Raw genomic sequence first — 27,050 nt, forward strand, 5'->3', positions numbered from 1 at the left:
CTGGGACATCATTCTCCTGTTGTACTCGGCCTTGGTGAGGCCACAGCTGGAGTACTGCATCCAGTTTTGGGCTCCACAATTCAAAAAGGATGTGGAGAAGCTTGAGAGGGTGCAGAGGAGAGCCACGCGCATGATCAGAGGTCAAGAAAACAGAGCTTATGATGAGAGGCTGAGAGCCATGGGGCTCTTCAGCCTGGAAAAGCGCAGGCTCAGGGGTGATTTTGTGGCCACCTATAAATTTATCAGGGGTGCTCATCAAGGATTTGAGGGAATGTCTGTTCACCAGAGCACCCCAAGGGATGACAAGATTGAATGGTCACAAACTCCGCCGCGACTAATTCAGGCTGGACATAAGAAAGAACTTCTTCACTATCCGAGCCCCCAAGTCTTGGCATAGACTGCTGCAGGAAGAGGTTCAAGCACCCACTTTGAATGCCTTCAAGACACATTTGGATGCTTATCTTGCTGGGATCCCATGAACCCTGCTGACTTCCTGCCCCTGGGGCAGGGGGCTGGACTCAATGATCCTCCGGGGTCCCTTCCAGCCCAAATGTCTATGAAATCTATGAAATATTGGAGAGGAATACTGGGGGGACAGAAAAAGGAAAAAATCCTTTGTCAAAGATTTGATTTAGAGTTACTAAAGAAGCAGGACCTGATTCCCAAAGAGGGAATAATTGAGAAGGTCTGGGTCAAATGCCAGAGACCCACAAGGGAAGAAATGGGAGTGAGTGCAGTGAGATACTTGTTGTTTGCTCTGGTGAGAGTGATTGTATAGTAGCTGAACTGGTGAAGCAGAAGAACAAGATGCTGTGAGTTAAAGACTGGGAAGAAAGAGACCAAGGATAGTTTCCATTTGCCATCTGTGAAGAATAGTGACCATCAACTTGAGAGGAAAGGGGCAGGGGCATTACCTCCAAGCCCAAAAGGAGGTAATCCCAACGCAGTTGAAAGGGAGCAGGAAGGCACACAAGCCCCCCTGGCTCACCAAAAGCATTTGGGAATGTCTCCTAGCTAAAAGGGAGGCGTACACCCAATGGAAAGGAGGGATGACTATACTGCAGTTACTCGGGGATGTAGGGCGGCAGTCAGGAAGGCCAATGCAGGGTTGGAACTGGGACTAGCTTCCCGGATTAAGGACAATAAGAAGTCCTTCTTTAAATACATAGGGGGTAAAAAGAAGGTTCCGGGTAATGTGGGGTCCCTACAGGACATGTTAGGAAATTTGGTCGTCACACCAGACGACAAAGCCAACATATTTAATGATTTTTTTGCCTCCATCTTCCTAAGCAGGGACTGGAACAGCCACCCCCTCACTGGGCCCCCGCCCCCCAGGCCCCATGGGATGCACACCTAGGCCAAGGGTTAGTGAGGAACTAATTAGGGAGCTTCTGGAGGGACTGGACATATTCAAGTCAGCCAGTCCAGACAATCTCCACCCTAAAGTACTAAAGGAATTGGCTGAGGTCATTGCAGGACCCCTGGCATGGCTTTACGAGTACTCGTGGTGCTCTGGTGTGGTGCCAGAGGACTGGAAGAGGGCCAACGTGGTTCCCATCTTCAAAAAGGGTAAGAAGGTGGACCCGGGAAACTATAGGCCAGTTAGTCTTACCACGGTCCTAGGCAAGTTGTTCGAGAAAATTATTCTGGCACACATCCACAAGGGGCCATCAGGGGATTTCATGCTTAGGGGCAACCAACACGGGTTCATCAGTGACAGGTCCTGTCAGACCAACCTGGTGGCCTTCTATGATCAGATCACCAAATCCTTACATGCAGGGGTAGCAGTGGACATAGTCTTCCTGAACTTTTGGAAGGCCTTCAACACTGTCTCTCACCCTGTTCTCATTAAGAAACTGGGGGACTGTTGTGTCAAAACCCACACAGTGAGATGGGTCACCAACTGCCTGGAGGGCCGCACCCAGAGAGTGGTGGTGGATGGGTCATTTTCAGCCTGGAGGGATGTGGGCAGTGGGGTTCCGCAGGGCTCGGTCCTCAGGCCCGCAGTGTTCAACATCTTCATCAGTGACTTGGACGAGGGGGTAAAAAGCACCCTGTTCAAATTCCCGGATGACACTAAGATGTGGGGGGATGTGGGCACGCTAGAAGGGAGCAATAGGCTACAGTTGGACCTAGACAGGTTACAAGGGTGGGCGGATGAGAATAGGATGGGATTCAACACTGACAAGTGCAAAGTGATGCACCTGAGGAGGAAGAACCGGCACCATACCTACAGGTTGGGGAACTCCCTTCTTGTCAGTACAGAGGCGGAAAAGGATCTTGGAGTCATCATTGATGCCAAGAGGAACATGGGCCGGCAGTGTGGGGATGCAGTCAGGAAGGCCAACCGTACCTTGTCATGCATCCACAGATGCATCTCAAGCAGGTCCAAGGAGGTGATCCTCCCCCTCTGTGCGGCACTGTTCAGGCCACAGTTGGAGTACTGCGTCCAGTTCTGGGCGCCGCACTTCAGGAGGGATGTGGACAGCATGGAGAGGGTCCAGAGGAGGGCCATTGGCATGATCAGGGGGCAGCAGGGCAGGCCCTACGAGGAGAGGCTACGGGACCTGAACCTGTTCAGCCTCCACAAGAGAAGGCTGAGGGGGGATCTAGTGGCCTGTTATAAACTAGTCAGGGGGGATCAGCAGGCACTGGGGGAGTCCCTGTTCCCCCGAGCACTGCCAGAAGTGACCAGGAATAACAGTCACAAGCTGGCAGAGGGTAGGTTTAGGTTAGATATCAGGAGGCGCTACTTCACTGTCAGGGCGGCTAGGGTCTGGAACCAACTTCCAAGCGAAGTGGTGCTGGCTCCTACCCTGGGGGTCTTTAAGAGGAGGTTAGACCTTGCTGGGGTCGTTTGACCCCAGTACTCTTTCCTGCCATGGCAGGGGGTCGGACTAGATGTTCTACTCAGGTCCCTTCCGACCCTAGAAACTATGAAACTAGGGCATAGGGGAGGTTGAAGCCCTGCAGAAAAACTGCCACTGGGCCAAGCAGACCATCAAGTCAAGAACATTCATCCTCCTGAACAGCCATTTCTACCAAAGATGTGGAAGATGAGAGAGAAGTAGAAACAGAGATCAGTGAAAGCTGGAAGTGTACTTCAAAGTGGAAGTGTACTTCCCACCACGCAAATATACCCCTTAAGCTGAAATAGGACTTGGCCCAACAATATGCTTGTCAAATGATTTTATTAATTGTGTATATGACTCTGCTACTCTGTATGTGTTCCATCAACCATTTGCCAATAAAAAATCATGTTGTATATCACATAACCTGTCCAGAAAACAGTTACTGGGTAATCAAAGGAGTTGTTATCATGGAATGACTGCCCTGATAAAAGAGATGGACTAAGAAACTGGTCATTCCAGGTGGTCTGGGAAGGAAGGAATTTTAGCACTGGAAATTCCCAGAAGAATGAATAAACAAAAGAAGTTTTAAAAGGAGTTCTCAAAGAAAACAAAAAGAACAACCACAAAGCAAACCAAAATATATTCTCCATTTAACCTAAATAAACACAAGAGAGCTTGTTGTTGGGGCAAAGAAAGAGATAACATGGAGACTAAGAAGGTGGCAGAAGAACACTAATACCATGAAAGGTACCTAGAGGGCTCTTGGAATAGAAAGGACAACAGAGAGCTTTGGTGTTTACATTTTGCTATTTTTACAAGAAGCTGTTTCTCTAGGAATAAAATGCATGCCTGGGTTTAAGTGGTTAATTTGCAATGCCTCCAATTTCCTTTGTAGTAAATTCTGGTGTCTCAATGGGGAACTGTAAACAGAATACCCATCAGGAAGGAGCTCAGGAAAAGAATGTCTTTAAACTATTGGGAAGATTGGGAGGGGTGAGGTTTAGCTCCGCAGCTAAACTGCTGCATCCCAGATCTCAGCAGGAGCAACAGATGGGATGAGCTGTACTCCAGAACTGAGCCTAACAGACCAAAGCATAGCCAGTGCTTTGATGCATCTTTATGCACACAAGATCTATTTGTTCAGTCCAAATACAGCAAGCTGGGAAATCTCCAGCAGTGGGATTGCAACCAGGTCAGCCACCACACGTGAGAACCTCACTACTCTACAGACATCTTGGCCAAATGTTACCTCCCCATTAAGATCTGACAAACAGGTAAGCATGCCCCATTTGAAAATCAGGAAGTAGTGAGTTCATATTCCTGGAGTCACATAATCATTATAGCAGGAAGATCAGAAACACATTTTGAAACTTCTGTTTCAGCAGCCAACCTGAAAATGCTGCAGAAGGGAGCTCTGCTATTATGATATGCTGTATTCCAGTGCAACCACACAGAAGGATTTAGCTGTTTTCCCCTGGCACCAGCTGGCTGCCACCATGCTTGGCTGAGCCGGGACCTTTTTTGCCTAGTCAGCATTTAACCCCATTTTTCCATACAGCGCACTCGAAATGTGCCAAATTCAAAGACTTATTTCCATGTAGTATCATATTGCACAACCACTGACCACACTTGACATCTCCATCACCTCCCTTCCCTCCCTTGTAACTCCCCCACTCAAGATAACCCATTCCAGAGGCTTAGAGTCTATAAAGGTTTTATTTCCCTAAAGTATCAAAACCAACAGTCACATATGCCAACCCTCATGCTGTGTTGCTTGCTGCTCCTACTCCCTCACGATTTACCATACCATTTCTCACCCACATCTTGGTACCATGTGAGTTAAAGAATCACACCTACAGCACAGCAAATAAGCTTACTGTAGTGGCAAATTCAGAAAACTCAACAGAAAATATGTTTTGGCTCAGAAATGTATTAATCCACTGAGGTTTTAGATACAATTAAATTATAGGGGGTGAACTGCCAAAATCAGGCTACCCTTGTCTCCAACATTCACAGAGTTTGCAGGGCATATTAAATCATTTCCCCAGTATAGTTAACCCTTTATACCAGTTAACCCTTTTCATACCAGTTCCGTCAGAATCTTATTTATAGTATACTCCACTTACATGTATACCAGATATATGAATCATTTGTTTAACTGTGTAAGATGATGCCAGTTCCAATTTACTTTTATAGTAATGTGTTGTGTGCATATTGGTTAAGCATATAAATCACTTAAGTACATAGCATCCTTCAGGCATGCTGTCTACTTTGCAACTTGATTGTACTCTATTTGAGCCAAAAACAGTGAAGGGAAAACTGCTGTCAAAGGGGTTGCTATTAGAAACCTTGCAAATAACAGCAGCCAGTTCCGTGACTGCTTCCTCCCTTCATTTTCCTCTAATAAAAGCCCCCAAATTGACCATTAGAAGCCTTGAAAAATGAGGGAAGCTGGTCAGTTTTGAGGCCATCAATACCAGAGTATTGAAAGAGCTGTGTATTTCATAAAAACTCTTAACATTAAGTTTGGGTAAGTGCATACTGTGGATAAGTACACAGCCCTTTTTCAGTCCTAAGTCTACTCACTTAAATGGAGTACACTGTATATGGCTGAGCATCATGTGCTATAGGTGTTACATAAGAAACAGAAAATGGTGTTCTGTTTTGGCATATACATTGCAAGGCAATGCTGCCTTCTAGGGGCTGCCTATATAATAGCTAGGGTTTCCCTTGAAGGAACACCATCCTGATAAATAGCAGCGTTGCATATCATCCTGGTTTTCCCATTTTTGCAGCTTCCTAGGAGATGAAGAGGGAGAAATGTTTTAAGAGCCCTGCTTACAGGCATTTGTGAGTTTGGGCATATCACAGTTCCCTAACTGATAAGGCTGTAATACAGTCCATATTACGTCTTTAATACATTCTTTGTTAAGGTAGTATAAGAGTGATGTTGTAACCCTTGTGGTCCAGAAAGTATGTGGGAGGCAAGGGTTTCTTAGGATGATATCTTTTATCGGACCAACTATGTAGTTGAGATAGTTAGACAAGCTTTCAAATGCAAGACATTCTTCCTCAGGTCTGATCACCACAAGCCAGGCACAGCATAGTAAAGAATTCAACATAGTAAAGAAGGCAATGGCACCCAATGAATAGCATCACTATCCTTTGACAGTTGATCTACATCAAACTAGATAGTTACTGATAAATAGCAACCAGTGACAGTGAGCTTCCACATGGTGACATTTCTATTCTCTGATAGATGTTCATTTTCCTGGTCTAACTTATGGCACTTCACAGAAAGTGACATGAGTTAAACTGACCCTCCTAACACAACAGACATTTGCACTTGGATCAGGAGGGTGGAGAATCAAACTCTACTTTGGAGCTGATCCAGTGAGAGCAGCTGCATGTCTGCAGCCTCTTTCCCTAGTCCTGTCACCACCCTCCCCCAGCTCCAGTGCTGCCTCAGGATGGGACGGGGAGAAGGCAGGGAGGGAGGTCCATCCTTGGGCTTACCCAGCTTATGCCGAAGTGGAGGGCAGGTGGATTGGAGACCCCTGAGGTGGGGGGCTCCAATCCACTCACCTGACTCCTTAGCGCAGACTGGGCAAACCACAGATGGAACCTCTTTTCCTCTGCCCCCCTCTCTCCCCTCACCCACCCCTTCCTGAAGACAGCACCAGGGCCTGGGCTGAATTGCTTTAGCCTAGCCCTGCTCCCAGTGCACGCTAACAGAAGTTAATGAAGGTGCTACACTTTGGAGCACTTTCATCTTAACCTTCACTTAATACGAGTTCATTTGTCACTTGATTGTGCACTTTTTAAAGTGCTCTGCCACTGTACACTTCTGTAAGTGCACAGCTGTAGAGTGCTTTCAGTTGTTGACCACATAACAACATTTCACTTCTGTCAGCACCGTAAGGGGAGAACCCCTGGTGGTAATCTGTTGCTGCAGCTCCAGGATCATCTCTGGAAAGTAGCCTGAAGTAAGGTAGTGAATACTTATTATAGGTCTGCAATACTGTCCTTCTCCACCTGTTGCCATATCACCTTCATAGCTGACCCAAATCCACTTTGTGATCCCACCACTAATACATATGCATATTATAATGGTCAGAATCCTGACTCATTCCTGATGCTCCAGTGGCCAAATTGGCAGAATCCTAGCTGTGGAACATAGTAGCAGAGAATCTGACTAAAAAGGAAAATGCAGTGACCCAAGGTATCTATAGCTGTCACTATATTGGTAACCTGGAGTTTACACAGACCTCAAACTTGGTAAAATTGAACCAAAAACAAAATGCAGCTTGGTCAGTGATTCAGTGCATCTCCCAAAGTTCTGACACTAGGGACAAAAAGGAACTCCATCCAGAGCTTAAAATATTTCTCATTAAGCAGCAAAGATTTGGGTGCTTTGGGCAAGAAGCACATTCAATTGGTGGAGGAGGACAGGTCAGGCCTCCCCAAGGTGGGAAGGATCAAAATGACCACCACCAAGAAAAAGTGAAGGGTTATGGTGGTTGGGGACTCCCTTCTGCAGGGGCTGGAGGAATCCATCTTCTAACCTGACCTGTTGTATTGGGAAGTCTGCAACTTGCCCAAAGCCCAGATTTAAGATGTCACAAAGGTATTACTGAGACTCATCTGGCCCTCTGACTACTACCCCACGCTCCTCATTTATGTGAGCACCAATGATACTGCCAAGGGCAGGTCAAAAGACACTACAGGGCTCTTGCTGCAAAAGTGAAGGGGATGGGGGCCCAGGTGGTGTTCTCTTCAATCCTTCTGGTTAAGGGAAAGGACTCAGGCAGGAGCGGATGCACACTGCAGATCAATGCCTGGCTGTGCAGGTAGTGTTGCCAGCACGGCTTTGTCTTCTTTTATCTACAACCTACACCCCTGAACGGCTTAATGTCTTTTCACCTCAGTCTACACAGGTGAGGTCAGCTCCCAGACTATTGCACCTGGCAGCAGAGTGATGGGGAGGAGGTAAACAGCCAACAGTGTTAAAGGAACAGATTAGGGACTGTTGAGAAAAGCTGGATGTGTACAAGTCGATGGGGCCAGATGGGATGCACCTGAGGGTGCTGAGGGAGTTGACTGATATTGCAGAGCCAGTGGCCATCATCTTGAAAACTCATGGTGATCAGGAAGGGCAAACATAGTGCCCATATTTAAGAAAGGGAAAAAGGAGGATCCAGGGAACTACAGACCAGTCAGCCTTACCTCAGTCTATGAAAAAATCATGAAGCAGATCCTCAAGGAATCCATTTCTAAGCACTTTGAGAAGGTGATTGGGAACAGTCAGCATGGATTCACCAACGGCAAGTCATGCCTGACCAACCTGATTGCCTTCTATGATGAGATGACTGATTCTGTGGATGTAGGGGGGAACAGTGGATGTGGTATACCTTGATTTTAGCAAGGCTTTGAATACAGTCTCCCACAACACTCTCACAGGCAAACTAAGGAAGTATGGGCCTGGATGAATGGACTGGAAGGTGGATAGAAAACTGGCTGAAACTTTGGGCTCAGAGGGTAGTAATCAATGACTCAGTGTCTAGATGGCAGCAGGTATCAAGTGTAGTGCCCCAGGGCTTGGTCCTGGGGACAGTTTGGTTCAATATCTTCATCAATGACCTGGAAGATGGCGTAGAATGCACCCTCAGCAAGTTTGCAGATAACACCAAGCTGGGGGGAGTAGTAGATATGCTGGAGGGTATGGCTAGGATTCAGAGTGACCTAGACAAACTGGAGGATTGGGCCAAAAGGAATGTCATCAGGTTCAACAAGGACAAGTGCAAAGTCCTGCACTTAGGACAGAATAATCCCATGCACCAGTATAGGCTAGGGACTGACTGGCTGGGCAGCAGCTCTGCTGAAAGGGACCTGGGGGTTAATAGTGGACAATAGAGATGGATATGAGTCAGCAGTGTGCCCTTGTTGCTAAGAGGGGTAATGGCATACTGGGCTGCATTGTTAGAAGTATTGCCAGCAGGTCAAAGGAAGTAATTCTTCCCCTCTATTCAGCACTTGATGAGCTCACATCAAGTATTGTGTTTAGTTTTGGGGCCCCCACTACAGAAAGGATACAGACAAATTGGAGAGAGTCCAGTGGAAGGCAACAAAATCATGAAGCAGCTAGGACACGACTTCTGAGGAGAGTCTGAGGGAACTGGGCTTGTTTAGTCTAGAGAAGAGAAGATTGAGAGGGCATTTAACAACAACTTTCAACTACCTGAAGAGTGGTTCAAAAGAGGATGGAGCTAGACTGTTCTCAATGGTGGCAGATGACAGAACAAGGAGCAATGGTCTCAAGTTACAGCAGTGGAAGTTTAGATTGGATTTTAGGGGGAAAAAAATCATTAGGAGGGTAGTAAAATACTGGAACAGGTTACCCAGAGAGGTTGTAGAATCTCCATGCTTGGAGGTTTTTAAGACCCAGCTAAACAAAACCTTGGCTGGGATGGTCCATGGGGGGATAGTCCTGCTTTGAGTAGAGGATTGGACCAGATGACCTCCTGAAGTCCCTTCCAGCCCTAATTTTCTACGATTCTATGATTCTATAATCTTTTGTTCTTTTTCGGTGTGAATTCCCCACTCTAACTTGATTATCTCCAAACAAGTAATACTGCACATGAAACTTACAAAGGTATAGTCACACAAGTGTCTGGTCTGTTCATTTTATAATTTTCTAAAGAGTACACTTAGGATTATATTTTCTTGGTGGTGCTTTTAATGACATTTCTTAAGCAAAACTTGCATTACAGTGTAAAAACCACAAAATGAACACCATTGCTACAACTGAATGGAGTTAAAGTTTGACTTTAAAAGGACCAGAATTTGGCTTTCAAGTTTGAAAAGCTGTCAAAATCTGGCTCCCAGTTCATATTTTCATATTTAGATTTTTGAACCTGATGGATATTAGTAGTTATGAAAACTTTAATATCTTTTATGCTCGCAAACATTTTCCTAGCCTGGCTTCTTAGGTCTTGTTCCTGACTTTCCTTTGCAAATGGGCAAGGGCAAGAGTTGGAAGCCAGCCAAGGCATTGTTAACCTCAGTCCCTGAGACAAAGGCTTCTGGATGAGAGATCCCCAGGGGACATGTGACCAGTCTTATCGACCCTGGCCCTGAGGCAGGCATCTTAGGCCCAGGGCCTGTGTAGGGAATGGGATGGACCAAGGAGGAAGAGGGGAGGGCAGGCTAAACTTCAAGCCCTTGCTCCCATCCGCAGCTGAGGAGGCTCCTCGAGGCACTAGATGAGCCGAAGCCCGGAGTTGGCGTGATGACATGGATATTTGCATGGTTGGCAAGTGAATGGGGTGTAGGGGAGGCGGAGCCCCAGGAACAACCAGGGCAAGCCAGTGAGTATCCTGTCTCCAGGTCAGGGGAAGGGAACACCACTGAACTCCTCCTTTCAGCTGTAATTCCATCAAGTCATGGCAGGCGGGTCAGGGGCCCAGACCACGGAGTGGGAGCATACTCACAACACCAGCAGGTGGGCCCCACAAATACAACTGATAAATGGTTTGGAGCTCTAGAATGAACTGAACCCTATGATTAAGTATACACAGTCAAAAAGCCTGTGGCTCAATTGATTCAGTTTTTGCAGGTTAGTCTAAACTGCAGAGATTAAACCAGAAGTGAACAGACATTTACCTCTGTTTCAGGAAATGTAGCCACATGCCTGGAGTGGCATAGGCCAGAAGCCAGGGGGCACTACAGCATGGCTTGATGGTATTTAGCCAGCATAGGCTGTCTGTTCACTTCCTCTTCCTGCTGCCCCCAAGGGCTCTGGGATTTGAAGCCCAAAATTACAGCAGCAGGACTCTGCAGTTGCTCATCACTTCCTCTTTCTGTTTCCAGGTGCCCTGGGGTTTGCAGTCCCATCATAGCCAGCAGTAAATTTGAGCATGGGAAGGGGTGCTTAACCCCCCTCTCTGGCCCCAGACTCCAGCCAGGGTTTGCCTGGGGTGGGGGACAGTCTCTGGGCTGCATCCCCAGCTGGGTTTGCACTCCCACCCCTTTGTCAGCCAGCCGTCACTGCTCCAGCTAGGGAGCAGAGGGGCAGAGTCAGTCTTGCTCACTGGAGCAGACAGCCCAGCCCAGGACTGGAAAGCATGGTGGGACGCCGGGAGACTGTGATTTAATCTGAACCAGGATGGAGTCTGGGACAGAAGTTTCATAAACCAGTTTGACCCAAATCAGCTAAATCAGGTACTGCATTCAACCAGGTTTATTTTCAAAGTTTCAGTCATTTTGAAACTGGTTATGCGCACTCAGTTTCTGTTCTGTTACAGGTTTAAACCAGTTTCTGATCACTTAAACTGATTTATGGGTAACATCTGTCCTTAGCCTTTCACATCACTAATTCCATAATTCCATGTTCTAAACTTTATTTAAACTGAAAGTTCTTTGACTTACTGTTTGAATGTGACATATAAATGAATATGGCTCAGAAATAATTGAACAGTGAACTGAATGTTAGTCATTGTTTGGCTTATCCACAGAAGAGGGCAAAGAATTTTGAAGTTACACTGAGGATCAGATATAATGTATTTCTTATTTTTATGGGTTGGATCATCTAAATGATATTTCTAAAAAGAAATCTTCTAGTAAATGGATAAAAAGTTTATCATGAGTTGAAAAAATAATTGGCAGAAAGATCAAGGTGACTAATTAATTCTTACAACATTGCATGAGGTAGGTTAGAAAAACATTATGCCAATTCATGAATAAGGAAGCTGAGACAATGAAATATTACACTGTTTGCAAAAGACCAAATAGTGAGTCAGTTGCAGAGCTGAGATTAAAAATCTGAGTTCTTGCCTCCCCAGTCCATTGTTCTGACTCATACCTTAATAACAAGAATAACCACTCAGTTATATTTTCAACTCCCCACATTCACTGTTGCCTTTCATTTTCAAGTACTAAAACACAGGCCATAGTTATGACTTCTGTTATGGAAATAGCAACTAGAAATTAAAACAGCAATGCTGAGACAATATTTGTCTGTATCAAAACTAAGATTAAATTTTGAGAGTTCTTTGTTCTCTGATCCATCTTTGATCCACTAGATCATGCTGCACCTCACATTACCAAGATCTCTCTCTGTATACCTGGAGGTCATAGCTGGCTACTCACCAACGGAGCTACGTTAGCTACAGGTACCAGCCAAGTCTAGATTAAGGAATAGGTACATAGTCCTTGGGTGCTTTATCATACAGTGGCATTAGAAATTCCACATCCATTTCAATAGGGTCTGAAAACTTGCAGAGTCACCTCATCAAGGTGATGCTGTTGGGTTCTGTCTGTTGCCACATTTTGGCTGTGGTAGGTTGGTGTTGTAATGGAGCCTCAATCAGTGTTGCCACCTCATGATTTCATTTTTTCCTTAAATATCAAGCTTCTGGTTTCATAGAATTCAATGAGAAAGTCAACTTTTTATTTTAAAAGTAAGTTTCTAGCTTTATTATTGCAGAGAGAAATGTAAAGCCCTGACTCAAGTGCACCCTGATGGCTCAGCAAGCCAAATAAATAGAGGCATAACAAGGCAGTTGGGCATCTGGGGCTGTGGGTTGCGTGTGGGCAGTGGTGACTTCTGTGCCTGCAATGGTAGCTGCTATTTTGCCACTCTCACTAAGTTGGTGGCCAGCATGGTTGGCCTGCTTAGTTACACTACCGGTCAAATAAAATGAACTAAAGAATTTAACAAAAAAACCCCCAACCCAACCAAACAACCCCCACCCTCCCAATCATTTAAAGACATTTTAGTGGGGTCTCTTAAAGGTCTGATTCATTATAGTTTGAACACTTGGCATTAGTAATCCTGCACTCAGGTGGATGGAGACTGACTGCCTCCTCTGGGTAGCTCATAGTCTTCCTGAAGCCATGTTGTGAAAGTCCTCAGAGACAAAAAGTAGTATGTCCAAAGAAAATCAGTGGTGGACCGCTATTACCAGCCAGCCCATCAGCTGGCCCTTGTGCCCAACCTCACAACACAGACCTCAACCCCACAGCTATTTGGAAGAGAGGTTGTAGGCAGCTGTGGCAGCCACGAGCCCCCCACCTCCCACAGCCATGGGCTGGGTGGGAGAATTCATGTCCTAGTGGGATTTGTAGGGTCCCAAAGGCCAGTGCTGTCTGGCCGGAGCAGGGAGAAGCGCATACCACAGCTAACTGTAGTGATGAGACAATGTCTTGGTGCAGGATCTACGGGAGGGAGAAAATTTGCGGAGAAAAGGCTGAGAAATGGGAACTCTACAGCAGTGGTTCCCAACCTTATTTTTACCGCAGTCTGATGGGAGCGGGACAGGGAGCACGGAGCCGGCTGCCTCCCTCTCACGGCTCCCCCGCCCCCCGGCTTGGACCCCGGAAGCTTAGCTGTGACCCCAGAAGCCACTCGCCGGGGCTAACAGATCGGGGTCTGAGCGGGGGGCTCATGCCACAACCTGGCACCCAACCCGCCGCAGCCCGGTACCAGGAACCTCTGCTCTACAGGCTTTTTTTTTTTTTTTTTTGCACCGGTCCTGGAAGCACTGCAATACCAGGTCAATGCATGGAGGCTCCACAAGGCTGAAGGACGGCTGAATGGTGGCATCGGCCGGCTTTGAAGCCAGCAGCCAATGAAGCCAATTAGGGGTCAAGAAAGCACGTGCTCCCCTTTCTCCAGTCAGTCCGGAAGGTGCATGCCAACAAGGTGGATGCTCGGGGGAAGGAGGTCCCCAACAAGAGGCCCCCTGCAAGATTTGAAAATTATAACCTGGGGGGTCTCGGATCGGATTGCTGCTTCACTTAGGTGGATTTGTTAATCAATGAACCTGCTTAATTTTTTTTTGCAGACCCCCCAGAGTCCGACAGTAACTGGCACCCTGCTGGTCAGCCCTGCCTCTGCCTCTGCCGCACCTCACACCAAGGCGGCTGCCAGCTATCTCTGCCTGCTTGTGAGCAGGCTCGTGAGGCCGGGCCTAGGGCTGCAGGGGCCGCGCGCCGACAAGCGCTGCCTGGGGGCGCCGAGCCCCAACTTCCTAGCCGCGGGCCCCAGGGGGCAGCAGAGAGCGCGTCACGTGACGCGGAGCCGGCCCGGCCGTGGGCAGCGGGCAGCGTCGCGGCGGCCTGGCCACGCCCAGCGGAGCCCGCGAGCGGCGGCGGCGGCGGCGGCAGCGGGGGCCATGGAGGCGCTGTGAGCGCGGCGGCGGCGGCGGCGGGGCCCGGGCCGGGCGCGGAGGTAGCGGCAGGATGTCGCGCTCGGTGCTGCAGCCGAGCCAGCAGAAGCTGGCGGAGAAGCTGACGATCCTCAACGACCGCGGCGTGGGCATGCTCACCCGGCTCTACAACATCAAGAAGGTGCGGGGGCCCCGCGGTGGGGCGGATGGCTTGGGGACACCCTGGCGCCGGGGCCTGGCCGGACCCGCCGCTGCGGCCTAGCGTGGCCCTAGCGCGGCCCTAGCGCCCGCCTTCTCCGGCCCGGCCCGGCCGGGCCGCCCCCCGGCTCTGAGTCACCGGGCTCGGCCCACGGCGGGGCCTGCGGGCCCGGAGCCGCGCGGCGGCGGCGCAAAGCGCCTCTCAGCCGGATCGGCATACAAAATGCCGGGCCCCGGCTGGGGCAGTGCCAAGGAGGTTGCCCCCGTAGTTGCAGGATTGATGGCCTCGCCCCGGGGTTCACGGCTGGGGAGCTCGTGTCTCCCCCCCCTCCTCCCCCCCGGGGCACGGCCGGTTTCCAGCCCAGCGGCTACTGAAAACTTCTCGTCCTGGTCACTGTGTCTAATGGCAGCGAGTTGGTGTGGGGGCAAGGGTAACACTTGTGTGTCACCGTTTTGGCTCCAAGAGGAGGAGCACGTCCTCCTGGGGCTTTTTGTGCCCGCCCCTGTGGCCAGAAACCTTGAAGGGAAAGAAAATGAGGGGAGAGGGAATCCTCAGGTGTGGGAAGTTGACCAAGTTGAGATGATTTGTGTGGGGTAGCCAGGGCCCCTCCTCTTCCTTCAAGGAGGCTTGTGTTCATAGCAGGGGTATTTAGTGAGCTTAGCGTAGGCACATTTCATGTCTTGAGGACTCTGTGTGGCCTGAATTGCAGCTCAGCATCAGGTCTTCTGTCAGGGTCCAGCGCAGCAGTTTGTGGCTGGACTTCTAGTTAAGGTTTTAGTACTTCTTTATGAGTCGTGTATTCACCGTGCTGTTTTAATGACCGGCAGATGTCTGCGCAGTCGGGGCCTGGTGGAACGTACACTCTGCTTTTGCCAGTCGGGGGTTAAAAGCATTATGGGGATTTGAGGCAAATCATATCCTCCCGAGGGATGCAACCTGGGTAGTAAGGCCCACAAAAGTATTTTAGTTGAACATTTGGTCAACGCAAGGCTTTAGCAATCATAGCCATGGGTTTTTTTTCTCTGTTTTTGTCTCTTAAGCTAAACACGTGCAGCTTTGCTATAAAGCTTTGAAGGGTGAACTCTAATTACCACACTTTCTCACTTGGGAAGTGAACTGAGATGCTCTCTTCAGGCATCTTTTCACTGCCCACTTTTCTAACCCCTATAGAAATGCCAACAGAATTCCAGCAGGATTAGGTGATATATAGTAAACACCAGTTATGCATAATAAGTTCATAATTTGCTTATTTCATAACACAGTGCCAGTCTCCATTTGTTGCTAACATTGCATCACAACCTGGTTTTCTACATATTAGTTAAGCCCATAAACTGCTTGAGGGCATGGCATCTTTCAGCTCCTTTTTAACTTGATTGTACTCCTGTTCTTTCCATTCTCACTGTAACAACTTGGTAACTGATTGTACTCTCTTTACCTGTGCCATAAACAGTGAAGGGGAAACAGCTCTTCATGGGCTGCTCTTAGAAGTCTTGAAAATGGCAGTAGAAAATCAGTTTCATGGTTGCTATACCCCATCATTTTCAAGGCTTATGGTGAAGCTATTAGAAGCCTTGAAAGTAAAGGGAGCTAGTCAGTTGTAAAACTTCACATACCATGTCATTGGCAGTGATGTCTGAGCATTGGAGCTCAGAAATGGATCAGTGCAGGATTGTTCCTAGCATTTAACGTATGGAATTGTTTGGATAGAGGTGATCCTGCCTCGGGCAGGGTTTTGGACTAGATCAGCATTTCTCAGCCCATGGATCATGACCCAAAAGTGGGTTGCAAGAATATATGAAAGGGTCGTGAACAAACTTTAAAAATGGATTCTCCTTTAAAGGAGAAAAATGTGAGAAGCTGTGGCTTTTCCTTTGCAAGCTGGCAGAGTTCTAGCCTGCGAGGTGCTGCTTGGTGCCCCCCATTCCTTCTTCCCCTGCCCCACACACTGTGGGGCTGGCTTGGGGGTGGGGGGCAGTGAGTGGAGAATGAGGGGCATTGGGTCGGGACTAACCATTGATGTTTACAAATGGGTCCTGGTACAAAAAAGATCGAGAACCGCTGGACTAAATGGTCTCTGAGGTTCCTGCCAGCCCTACTTCTCTACAACCCTAATGACTTAACAAGTGTCTCTTACAGCACTATGAGTGCTGTGGTACTAGCAGCCCTGAAATTACCAAGGTTTCCCCATTTTTAAGTTTTGGTATGTTCAGGGCTGCTGTTAGAAGCCTTCCCTAGTTCCCCTTATTTTCTGGGCTGCTGATTCCATAGTACTGGCAGTGCTGCATAAGTGCTGATTTGTTTACATTTGTTTCTGATAAGTGGGTAGCTTTTATCCAGGAAGAAGCTATGTACATACTTACAGAAGGTATTTGTTATACTACAGATTCTACCAATAGTGAAACTGCACTGGTAGGGTGCTGTTTCCATAGTTCTCAGTGTGGATGAGTCTTTACAGAAAAAAAGGAGTAAAGTTTTGCTGGCAGGTTTGAGATGTTTTATTAGGGGTGGGAGTTGCATCTTGGCAGGTTGGTATTTTGTGGAATACTTTGCTGCAAGTCCCAGATAGAAATGCATATGAAAGTTTGCATACCTACCTCACTTCTACCAAATACCTGACTTATTTCTACCAAGGCTTTTATACAGTGTGGTAGTAGAACTATGGTCTGTACCATGGCTTCTGAGCAAACTCTGCTGATGAGTAGGACCTGAAGTGTGAAGCAAAAGGGGTTGGGATCCTATGAATATGGGTATGTAATTTCCCTGAAATCTTGAGCTTGCAGTTTGCACCTTCTATATGCGACTGCAAGCTGCTCCATAGACATGGGCATGTGTCTGGACCAAGTTTAGACCAGCTGAGATTTCAAAACACTTCTTTCAATGTTACTTCGTTCCACGTGCAGGAGAAAATCTGTTTCCGAATTTTTACTATTGAAACTTAGTATTCAACAAGAGCAGAAATTGGAACTCAAGTAGTGAGAGTTCACTACACAATATGTGGTATTGCGGTTAAAGGAAATGGTTAAGAGGTTTTGTTTTTTTTTTAAAGAGGAAGTAATAGAGATGAAATGTTTAAAATAGTTAAGAAATGTCTTGGCTGTTTATATACATTAAGCAAAACGCTAACTTTCATGTAATTAAGTTATAGAGGTGATCAGATAGTTCATCTTTTGTATGTAAGCATTTTAGTTAAGTCATTAGGATTTTTTGCCTGAAAATGTTGATTGCTCTTCAGTTCCTGTCTTCAAAAACTTCCTGCTGTGGCATTGTTTCTGAAACAGAAAAGTTGAAAGTTCACTAAATTTAACTGTTTGCATTAATATAGCCTTTAATTTGAACACTTCTAGTCGATAAAGAAAATGTTGATCTATTTTTTTTCAATTCTCAATGTGTAGTGTGTGCATTAAATGGGACTTTATTGTCAATCCATCTTTCATGTTAATGTTTAAACTCGTATTTTAAAATTCAGTGACCATGGATGCTTGAGCATTTTGATTGGTAGAACCTATAACATTCTGAAATACTAATTTTCATAAGTGAGTTTGCATAGAAGTAGGAATTCTAGAGTCAATTTCTTTCTGACAAGGTTGTGTCTGCTTTTCATTCTCCTATTTTCGGGTGAAGTATCTTTTGTGATTCTTTAAAGCAATGGCAAAGTAAAACTTATAATTCTAATCACAGTAGAATTCACTACAGTCTTTAGATTGCTGAATAGCAGCAGTAGTTTGAAGATGGGAATAAACCTTAAGAACAAGAGAAATAATGGTAAAGATGAGTATCTGGACAAGTATGGATCGTTCTGTCCCACGGTCAAGGCATGGGCAATAGAGAATACAGAGAGTGGTTAATAGTCAGAGACTGTCTTATTAATCTTGTAGAAATCCATTCCTGATGTGGAATGATGGTCCTGTGTCTGTGCACTGGTATTGGAACTAATCCTAGCTCTGCATTTGGACATACTGTTATAACCCTTGTTTCTGTACATTGGCCATCTGTGCTTGCTTTGTTACTTCGCACAGGCTTATAGTGCTGCACAACTACTTTTCCGTAGAGCACTTCTCTAGCCAGTATGCCTGTTGTGCCATAGAAAAATTATTCCCCTACAGTTAAATCTGTAAAAAGCAAATTTAGTAATGTATTCCTGTGTCAGGTCTTACAAAACATACTTTCTGTTGTCTCCTCAGAGCATGAGTTAAACTTGCTCGGTCTCAGTACATTTCTTTTGTCAGTGGTCAAAAGAAGTAAGCATATTGTTCAAGAAACAGACATTTGTTTTTTCTTTGGGGTATTCTTAGTGACCTTTAAACAAGTATGTAGGTGCCAGGGAATACTTGCCACAAAAAATCTTATGTTGAATTAAAATGCCTAGAAAAAATAGTGGTCTGGACCAAAACAGGAAGTCTATAATGGTCAGAAAGAGTTATTTGAATCTTTGATTTTAATGGGCATAAGAGCAAGAGTGCTTGTGGTAGAAGGATTTAATAAGCAAAGTTAAGGTTGTTAAATAATGTTCCAAAGAAATAATTAAGGAATAAAAATGTGCTTGTTACTTGATATTTTAATTGCATTTGTATTGCATGCTGTTCTGTCAGCACTGGGTTCCAAAATTCCATGCATGAAATTAGTACAGCTCTTCTCAATCTCATTAAGTGATCATGAGGTAATAGATGGTACCCATCTTCACTCTCTTTCTCTTTCATATGGCATCAGATATCAATTTCTGAATCTATGAACTATTGTCTAATATAGTTGATCAATGTGCATATTCCACCTGCCCCTTCTGAGTATTTGTACAGATTGCAGCCTTAAAGTATGTTCTGTACTGTTTGTTGGACACCACATTCACACGGAGCTATCCAAAACGTTCATTTTGTGAAGTGCTGTTTTGAAGTGTCTGTCTGGATCTCAGTTTGACCCATGCTTCTCTGTCAAGGTCATACCCAATGGTCATTTGGTGTCAGTATAAAACATTGTAGGAGTAGATCTGACCTCTCCCAAGGGTTGGCCTACTCTGTTGCTGCCCATAGGTTTGGTTCAGCATCCTCAATTTCTTCTAGGACCCTGTGGGCTTGTAATTTCTTCTAATTTCCTTGTTTATATAGGAATGACTATATTTGAAATGAAAGATGGATGTGTAATTTAATGCATGAAACAAGCAAAATGTATGTAAATAAAGTTTGAATGCAGTAATATGGCTACTAAACAGTTTTGCAGGTGAAAAGGATAAAACCAAAGTAAGCACCTAGATTGCTGAAGAACAGAGCAGATAAATGACAATTTGTCTTTAAGATTATTGTTACTTACTAAATTGCAGACTTGGCCCTGAATTGACAATGGATTAAAAATAGAGTCTACTCTGAGGTCAGGATTTAAAGACTTATTTAGGAAATTATACTGTATTTTGCATTCTCAAAACCAAGGTTAGTGTTCAGTTTAAAATACTGCTTTTTAATGAAATCTGGCAGCAGTCAGACATCTGTCACTTACCCATGGGTCATGTGAGTGCTTCCTTTTAATTTATCTTAATGTTGGCTGTAAGTCCAGGTACATATTTTTTTCAGAAGAATAATAAATAGAATATATGTTGTCCTGAGATGAGAGAGCGAGCACATTATACCTTTAGGAGAAAAATCCATGAAAATTCCATAAGAACAGTATAGGCACAGTGGGTGGGATGTTCACATCAACTGCTTTCAGGCAAAAAGAAAAAATCCTTGTCAAAATAAGTGAAAATTCAGTATGTAGACACTTGGCAAAAATGCCTGTGATAGCCCTTATGAGTAAAGTAGTGAGTGTGGAATGGAAAACAGGTGTGCCTTCCCTTAGCTGAGGAAGAAAGGTGGTTGGATTTCTTGTTTTCACAGAAATAAGAGGTTGAAACGTACTGCAGATGTAAGGATTTTTACAACCTGGCAGAAATTGGTTGTGGTAGGGGACACCTTTTCTTCCTGCAGGCCTTGGATATGTCCAAGGCTCATGTAGACCAAAAGATGTCCAAACTTTAAAGTTATGTCTGCAACATAATTATAGTTTAGAGGTCCTTGATTTATATTAGAAATCATATCCAGATTAAGAGGATGATTCTCTTGTAACTATGTCCCATGGCATGGCTGTCTTTATGGAAGAAACAAACGTTTTGATGGTACACAATACAAACATCTCAGGGAACTTTAGTACAGAGTTACTCACGTATTATTGGAGAAGCAACTTCATTAAAGCTTACAAAACATCAAAGAATTAATGGCTATGCTGTAGAAAAAAATTGTCCATGTACTACAGGCTACTGCTCACAGCAGCTTGCCTAGTTATTAGGTGAAAAGCCTTAATTCAGGCCAGCTTTTCAATAGACAAGCCTGTTTATTAATAAATTACAGACTTCCACATAGTATTTGGAATTTAACAAATTAAGCTGATTGCAACACCTTATATTGATGATATTAGGTGCAATACTTTTTAACTGTTAGTCTGTTCATTTATACAGGGTAAGAGTGTGTTTCTGTATATTCCTTTTCAATGTCTCTCTTATCACTGTTCCCTTTCTCCTTCCTATCTTCTTTTACTCTTTCTCTCCACCAAGGTTTTGACTTTAAAAAAAATGGATATTGCCAGTGGACAACATGATTATCTTTGAATAAATGACAAAATGAAGGGTAAATAACACATCTGACCCTAGGGAAATTCAAAGGTAAAGATGAATATGCATGTGTAAATTACATTTTTCATTCCTATTAAATCAAAATATCCACTTTAGAACCACTCCAACTCCTTAGTACAGCTTCTAATTCTAGACTAATATTGGACTAAATTCTTCATTTTTGCCTTGCAGATCTTGGTGTTATTGAAATATTAGGATGTTGTGGCAGCTGAAAAGTATGTCTGTGTGATAAAAGCACTTGCTGAAGGCTCAATGAAGATTAGGCCAAGTGTTTTTCTATATTTGCTTAGCTATTAAGCTATAAGTTGTTGCTAAAAGCCTAATTATAGTTTAAGATGTAGTGAGGCCTTGTATAAAGTAAGGCCTTGTAAATTTAGCAAAACCTAGAAGTAGTAAGGCCCTGTGGCACAGTTAAAATTACCTTATCAAAGGAATGCAAGGCTTGTACTGTTATTGGTCAGTCTAAGGATAGTTGAAGAAAAAGGAATGTAAGTGGTTGTACATTATCAGTGTCCTTCAGAAGCTTTAAATTAGCTGAAATATCTGGAAACCATTCAGAAGGAAGATGCAGCTCTGTGAAAAGGATTAGTTAGCTGTTGCCTGGATCAGTGGGCCCATGGATCTTGAGGAGCCCAAGAACTACATTCCAGGGTCCTTCTCGGCACCCCTCAGACAGCGTTGCTCGGGGACGCCTGACCTTGCTGAACTTTGTGGAAAGAGAAGCTTGCTGTGTATCAGGCATCAGAGGGACTGCTGATAAGTTGCTGACGCAAATTGCTTTTGTCTGTCATTGTCTTGTTATTATGTGTAGTTGTGTTGTTTTTCGTTTTGTTTTTTAAGTCAATAAATCTTTCTTACCTTTCTACCCTTGACCATATTCTCAGGGCTGGGACAGATGTAAGGGCATTTTTTTCCAATAATATCTTTGTGTTAAGAAAATTTGCTGTATAGTAGATTGTAATGATCTGGGATTTCCTATATCCTTTGTTAGGGTGTATTGTGTAGGTTAGTTGTAAATATTAGGGATTATCATAATCCAAGTAATTCATATATGCCACAATACTACAAAGGTGCGTATGCCTCTCCTTCGTGGCCTAAAAAAGATCCTTGGGCAACTTGATTTGACTACTCTGTTGGCCCAAGACAATCCAGAATATCCATCAAGGCGTCTACTTTTACCTAAACTACTAGCAAACTGCCCGTCAAGAATGATGGTGTGGGGGGGGCAAGGCCAGCACTACACTGCCACCACCCCGCGCCACTGCCTCCAAGGAGCAAGGCAGCAGTGCTGGCCTTGCTCCCCCTGCTCCATCCCTGCTGTCATTTCCCCCCCCCCCCCCGCCCTCTGGTGTCCAGCCCTGCGCCACCCCTCCCACCCCCTGCAGCTCCTTCCCCATTCTTATGGCTTCACTCCACTGTTCCCTCCATCCCCCTCTGCCACCACCCTGCACCACCGCACCTGCAAGAAGCAGGGGTCGGGGGAGGCCAGCAAAACTGGCTTCAGTCCCCCCACTCTGTCCCCACTATCATTTTCCCCCCCCCCCGTGCTTCTCATCCATCCCTGCACCACCCCCCAGCCTCTGCCCTCTCTCCGTCCCTGCCTTCATTCTTGATGGGCAGTTCATCCTGTGCACAGCACTGGTTGGAACCATGCCTCCCAAGAGCATTACAGAGAGAGAGCTCTTGCACAATAATTAAGGCACTTGCCCAGAAAGTAGAGAAACATGGGTTTTAGCACCTGGCCCCCCCCTCCTCTAAGTGTTTCAGCCAATATCTTCTCCTTTCCAGGAGAATGCCCTAAACATTCAGCTGTAGGGTAGTTGGGATTGAGAGTATATTCAACCTCTCCTGTTGAAGCTGGGCCACCGAGCTGTTAAGAATAAAAGACTTAGAGACAGAAGGGTAGCAGTAGTGTGAAAATGGGGTCTGTGCCCAGTGATGTTTACTCATTGTATCCGGTGACTAATGAGAAATGCATACAGTGTATGGAGAGCAGGGCCCAAAACTCAGGGCTCCCTCCTGTCCATGGGGAGATGAGTCACATTTTGTCTTGTTTGCTGTCTTTCTTGTCTCATGGCTCTTGCATTCTTTTCTACACAGTAAGGCAGCTTTTGAAGGAGGGATGCTGTCACCCTTGCCAAGTGCATAGCCTTTTGGCACTATGGCACTTATTTAGGAGATGAGAGATATTGGTTAAAACCTCCTCAGTGGAGAGAATCCCTGAAACTGAGATTTCCCACCTCCTGGGCAAGTCCATCTAACCAGTAAGTAACTAGGCAGAAGGTGGGTAGGCCCCTGCTCCTGCCTTCTCCGCGGACAAGCTGGGTCCAACATACATGTCTTTCACATCACTTTCCATCCTGTAAGGTTATCACAGAGGCATGTAATGCGCAGCCTGAATCTGAACCTTACTTCTGTGCTTAGCATTTCTTGTTGGCTGCATGTAGGTAATTTTACTCTGGAGATGCTTCCCATTGCCCCCTGGAAGAATGGGAGACCTAGGCACTAGGGATGAAATTTAAAAAAATTATCTGCTTAACTATATAACAGATATAATTAGAGGAGGTTAAGTGAACATTATCTAGTCCTGGCAGGGGGTACAGAGCCCCAGGTTGCCACCTGCCCCACCCCACCATGGGGAGGGGCCACAGCCACCTGCCTGGGGCAGCATGGGGAACCCAGGGGCTGTGCACAGACCCATTTGGACACAGCTGCTGCTGGAAGCTGCTCCCTAGGGCCTTTGATGGGAGGGGAGGAGGCAGGAGCAAGCCCCACCAGACAACACATGCCTTATGAAGCTGTCATCAGCAACAGGTGAGGGGCTTTCCAAGCCTGCTACAGCCACTGGCAGGTTGGGAGGAAGGGAGCAGATGAGCTATGAGTACTAGTTCCTCCTCCTCCTCCTTGCCCTCATGTATGCCTGCCCTGATGCCTCCTGCCCTGAGGCACCACGCCACTTCCGTTCCTTGCTGGACTGCACCCCGCACTAAACATTAACCGGTAATGCATTACCACTATAAATATATTTATTGTTTCGACATTTAAACTTTCACATCCCTACTAAGCATATCAGAGAGAGATGCACTTTTCAGGCAAGCAAAAGCCAAGTCCTTAGATGCCTAATAGTATCTATAGCCAAGTGTCTATGTTAATATAAATGTATGTAGTAATCAACATCTTTTGAATGCTGTGGTTTTAGATGTCCATACTAAAGGTGTATGGCATTTTATAAGCTTTCATTCTGTAGTCTATATTTAATGTTTCTTTTACAATCCACCTAGTTCTGGAAGTGAAAATGGTAAATCAACACATTGGCAGGTTCTGGCAAAGGCTACACTTCCAGGATGATACTCTGCATCAGTGCAGTTCCTTAATTACTCTCTTACCTTATGACTACCACCTAATTTTTTTATGTACAGTTCTGTTTCTAAACAGGCTTACATAAGATTTTTATTCTTTCATAAACTGGAGCTATGTTGAAGTTTTTTCACTGTCGAAAAAAATTGAAGGCTGCCTCAATGGATGACAGATATATTGCTGTCACTAAAATTACATCTGTTCACTCTTTTATGTAGGATTAATTATTTTGGAGTGCAGCTTATTCTTAATGTGACTTCTTTTTATAGAAGAGAGAATTTCTTGAGTGTAGATGGGAAGATAATTTTAGGTTTGGGCTTACCCAAATACAATGTGGTTATTGCTTTTCTAGTAAAAGTCAGGAATTAGTCTGTTTGCAAGATCATAACCTTGAGGTGGCAGCCTGTAGCTTGTGGAACCATTGGATCCAGCCCACAGATATGGGGCTTTGTTGGCATTTGGCAGCATGTGCCTTCCCCAGGCCACTGTGTTGATAGCAGCCTGCTTGACTCAACTCGAGTTGCGTCATTCCATCCACAACTGAAAAAGATTTCCTATCCCTTCTCTAGACCAGTGGGAGCTAACCTTTTTGGTAGGCCACATGTTAAGCCTGTTCAGGGTGGATTGACTTTTAATAAATCTACAAGTTTCCCTCACTTTATGTGGTTCTGTATGTGTGAATTCACTCTTATCCAATGACCCTTTTTATACCAAAATTTTGTTTATATACAAGGTAAATTCACTCTTACATGATCTGTGTGATGAAAGTCTGCAGTCAGCTGCTTTGTGCAGTGCATTGTGGGAGTGGTGAGTACCAAAATATAGTCCCCTGTGTGGACCAAAATTGTCTTGTAAAAGTGGTAGAAATGGGTCTGGGGGTCATTACAGTGGAGGTCTTGGAACGTATCCCTATTTGTTGCATTGTAAAGTGGGTTCCCTTTATGCAAATTCGAGTTATGCTCCATTTTCCAAAAACACACGTACAGCATAAAGCGAAGGAAAGTTGTATTTAAATTAGGAAGACAAAAGCCTGATTTAAATAATTGATTTTTATCAACTTTTGCTGTGTGTATGTTTGTTTTTGTTTTTTAAAGAAAGTTGTATTTGCATTGGTTGATAAAATAAGTAAAACATGCTGATTTACAACTAAATATAGTTTTTACAGTAGATTTGGCTATATATGCTTCTTAGGGACACAATCTCGCTTTAAAAATGTAGCTTAATATATTTGGATTGTTAGAAATGCTACATTTTAGTATGCTATAAAATGGCGAAATAGATATCCCTTATTCGCTATATGATTAACTTTTTGCTTATATTTGTATCAGGCTGAATTAAGATGGCAGCTTGAATTTAATGAAACACACAAAAGTAGCACTTCAAGTTTATTAAACAAAACTTTTAATGTTTTTGATGCAGAAATGTTATCAAAACATACACATTTGCAACTAATTAATTTAATATACACTAGTATTAACTGTTATACTATTAGAAGTGTGAATTGTGGTTAGTGAATTAAGCCAGTTATTTCAAATCACCCTGAGAAAAAATTCTAAAATGCCTGGGTGTCATTTGAGTTTAAGTTCCTACTTGTCTAATTCTCTATGATATGAAACTGTTTTGCTAATGTTTATCCCCTTTCTAGTTTTTAGAAGTCATAAATCTCATCCTTCTCCCTCTCTTTATCCTTATATTGGGAGAGAAAAACAAACTTTCCTGCTTTTTCCACTCCCAATTGATTTCTCAGCTTTGAATGAACCAGTCCAGAAGACAAATATTCTTTGTGCACCTGTGGAAGAGGCTACTGCTGGTAAAAGCTGGTTTAGCATGTCAACAAACTCTGGTTCCAGGTGCTTTCTAGTGACTTCAGCCAGTTCAGTGGTGTGACTTTTTTAAAAAACGTCCTTAGCAATCATGTACTGCTTCAATTATTCTCCTCTAGCCCTGTAATTTATTATGGTTGCCATGACTGATGGGTGATTAGTAGATGTCCACATTATAGTAACATTTTCCTCTTTGACAGTTAGGCATCTACCGTGGTACTTTGTGTTAAGAACATTGGCAAGAATAAGTACTTGATCTTATTTCTTATTGCTGCTTTACTGCCTGCAGTTTCACTTTTCTGTTAGGTATTTCTGGCTTTACTGTTTCTTGAGGTTCTTTCCAAATTTTAGTAGTACCCACAGTACAGAAACAACCTTTCTGTAGTTTGTCCAGCCTATGGCAATATGTTAATTACACTAAAACCTATCCTCTATATTTCTCTTTAGTCCAATGTTGACTACTCTTACTGGGATACTTCCATTATTTTTATCACAGTGTTCTCCACAAAGTCATCAGAATAGACCAGTTCTTAATAAATAGCTCAAAGCAGTCAACCACTGAATTCTGTTGTACATCTTGGGAGGGAATTAGATTGGATTCCCCAGCTCTCTTTAGTGAAGCTGAAGCAGACAGGTTCTTTTGGAAGTATTTTGCAAATTCAGTAAGATTTTCCTTTATTCCTGGATTACTTAAATCTTTGGCGAAAAGATGTGTCAAATGAGCATGCATCATATGTTAATACGTATTCAGGTTTGCTTCATTATCTTCTAAGTTTCTTCTCATCTTTGCTACCTTTGCAGTGTTATCTAAGACAAGGCTATTATGCACATGACACTTAAATTTTTGCTCACAGCTTGTTATAGCTTTTACTGCTTCTTCTTTTAAATATGCTAAAGTATAAGCATTTCCTGGTATGTCAGTTATTTCTGAGATAAACAATCCTGTCTTCAGTTGTCACATAAGCACATGTTGTGTGCTGGATGATTTTATATTATTGC

General features: G+C 44.6%; 1 protein-coding gene across 1 annotated transcript in view; it reads left to right on the forward strand.

Annotated features, from left to right (window-relative positions):
* Window positions 1–13,930: 13,930 nt before the first annotated feature.
* NCKAP1 (NCK associated protein 1) overlaps window positions 13,931–27,050 on the forward strand; it is a 108,318-nt gene continuing 95,198 nt past the window's right edge. The window contains exon 1 of the mRNA XM_090045287.1: window positions 13,931–14,201. Within this exon, the coding sequence (XP_089901413.1) occupies window positions 14,094–14,201 (108 nt within the window). The 5' untranslated portion in view covers window positions 13,931–14,093. The remainder of the gene's footprint in view (window positions 14,202–27,050) is intronic.

The sequence above is a fragment of the Crocodylus siamensis genome, chromosome 4, assembly GCF_052110815.1.
Source record: "Crocodylus siamensis isolate JL-2025a chromosome 4, ASM5211081v1, whole genome shotgun sequence".
NCBI lineage: Eukaryota > Metazoa > Chordata > Crocodylia > Crocodylidae > Crocodylus > Crocodylus siamensis.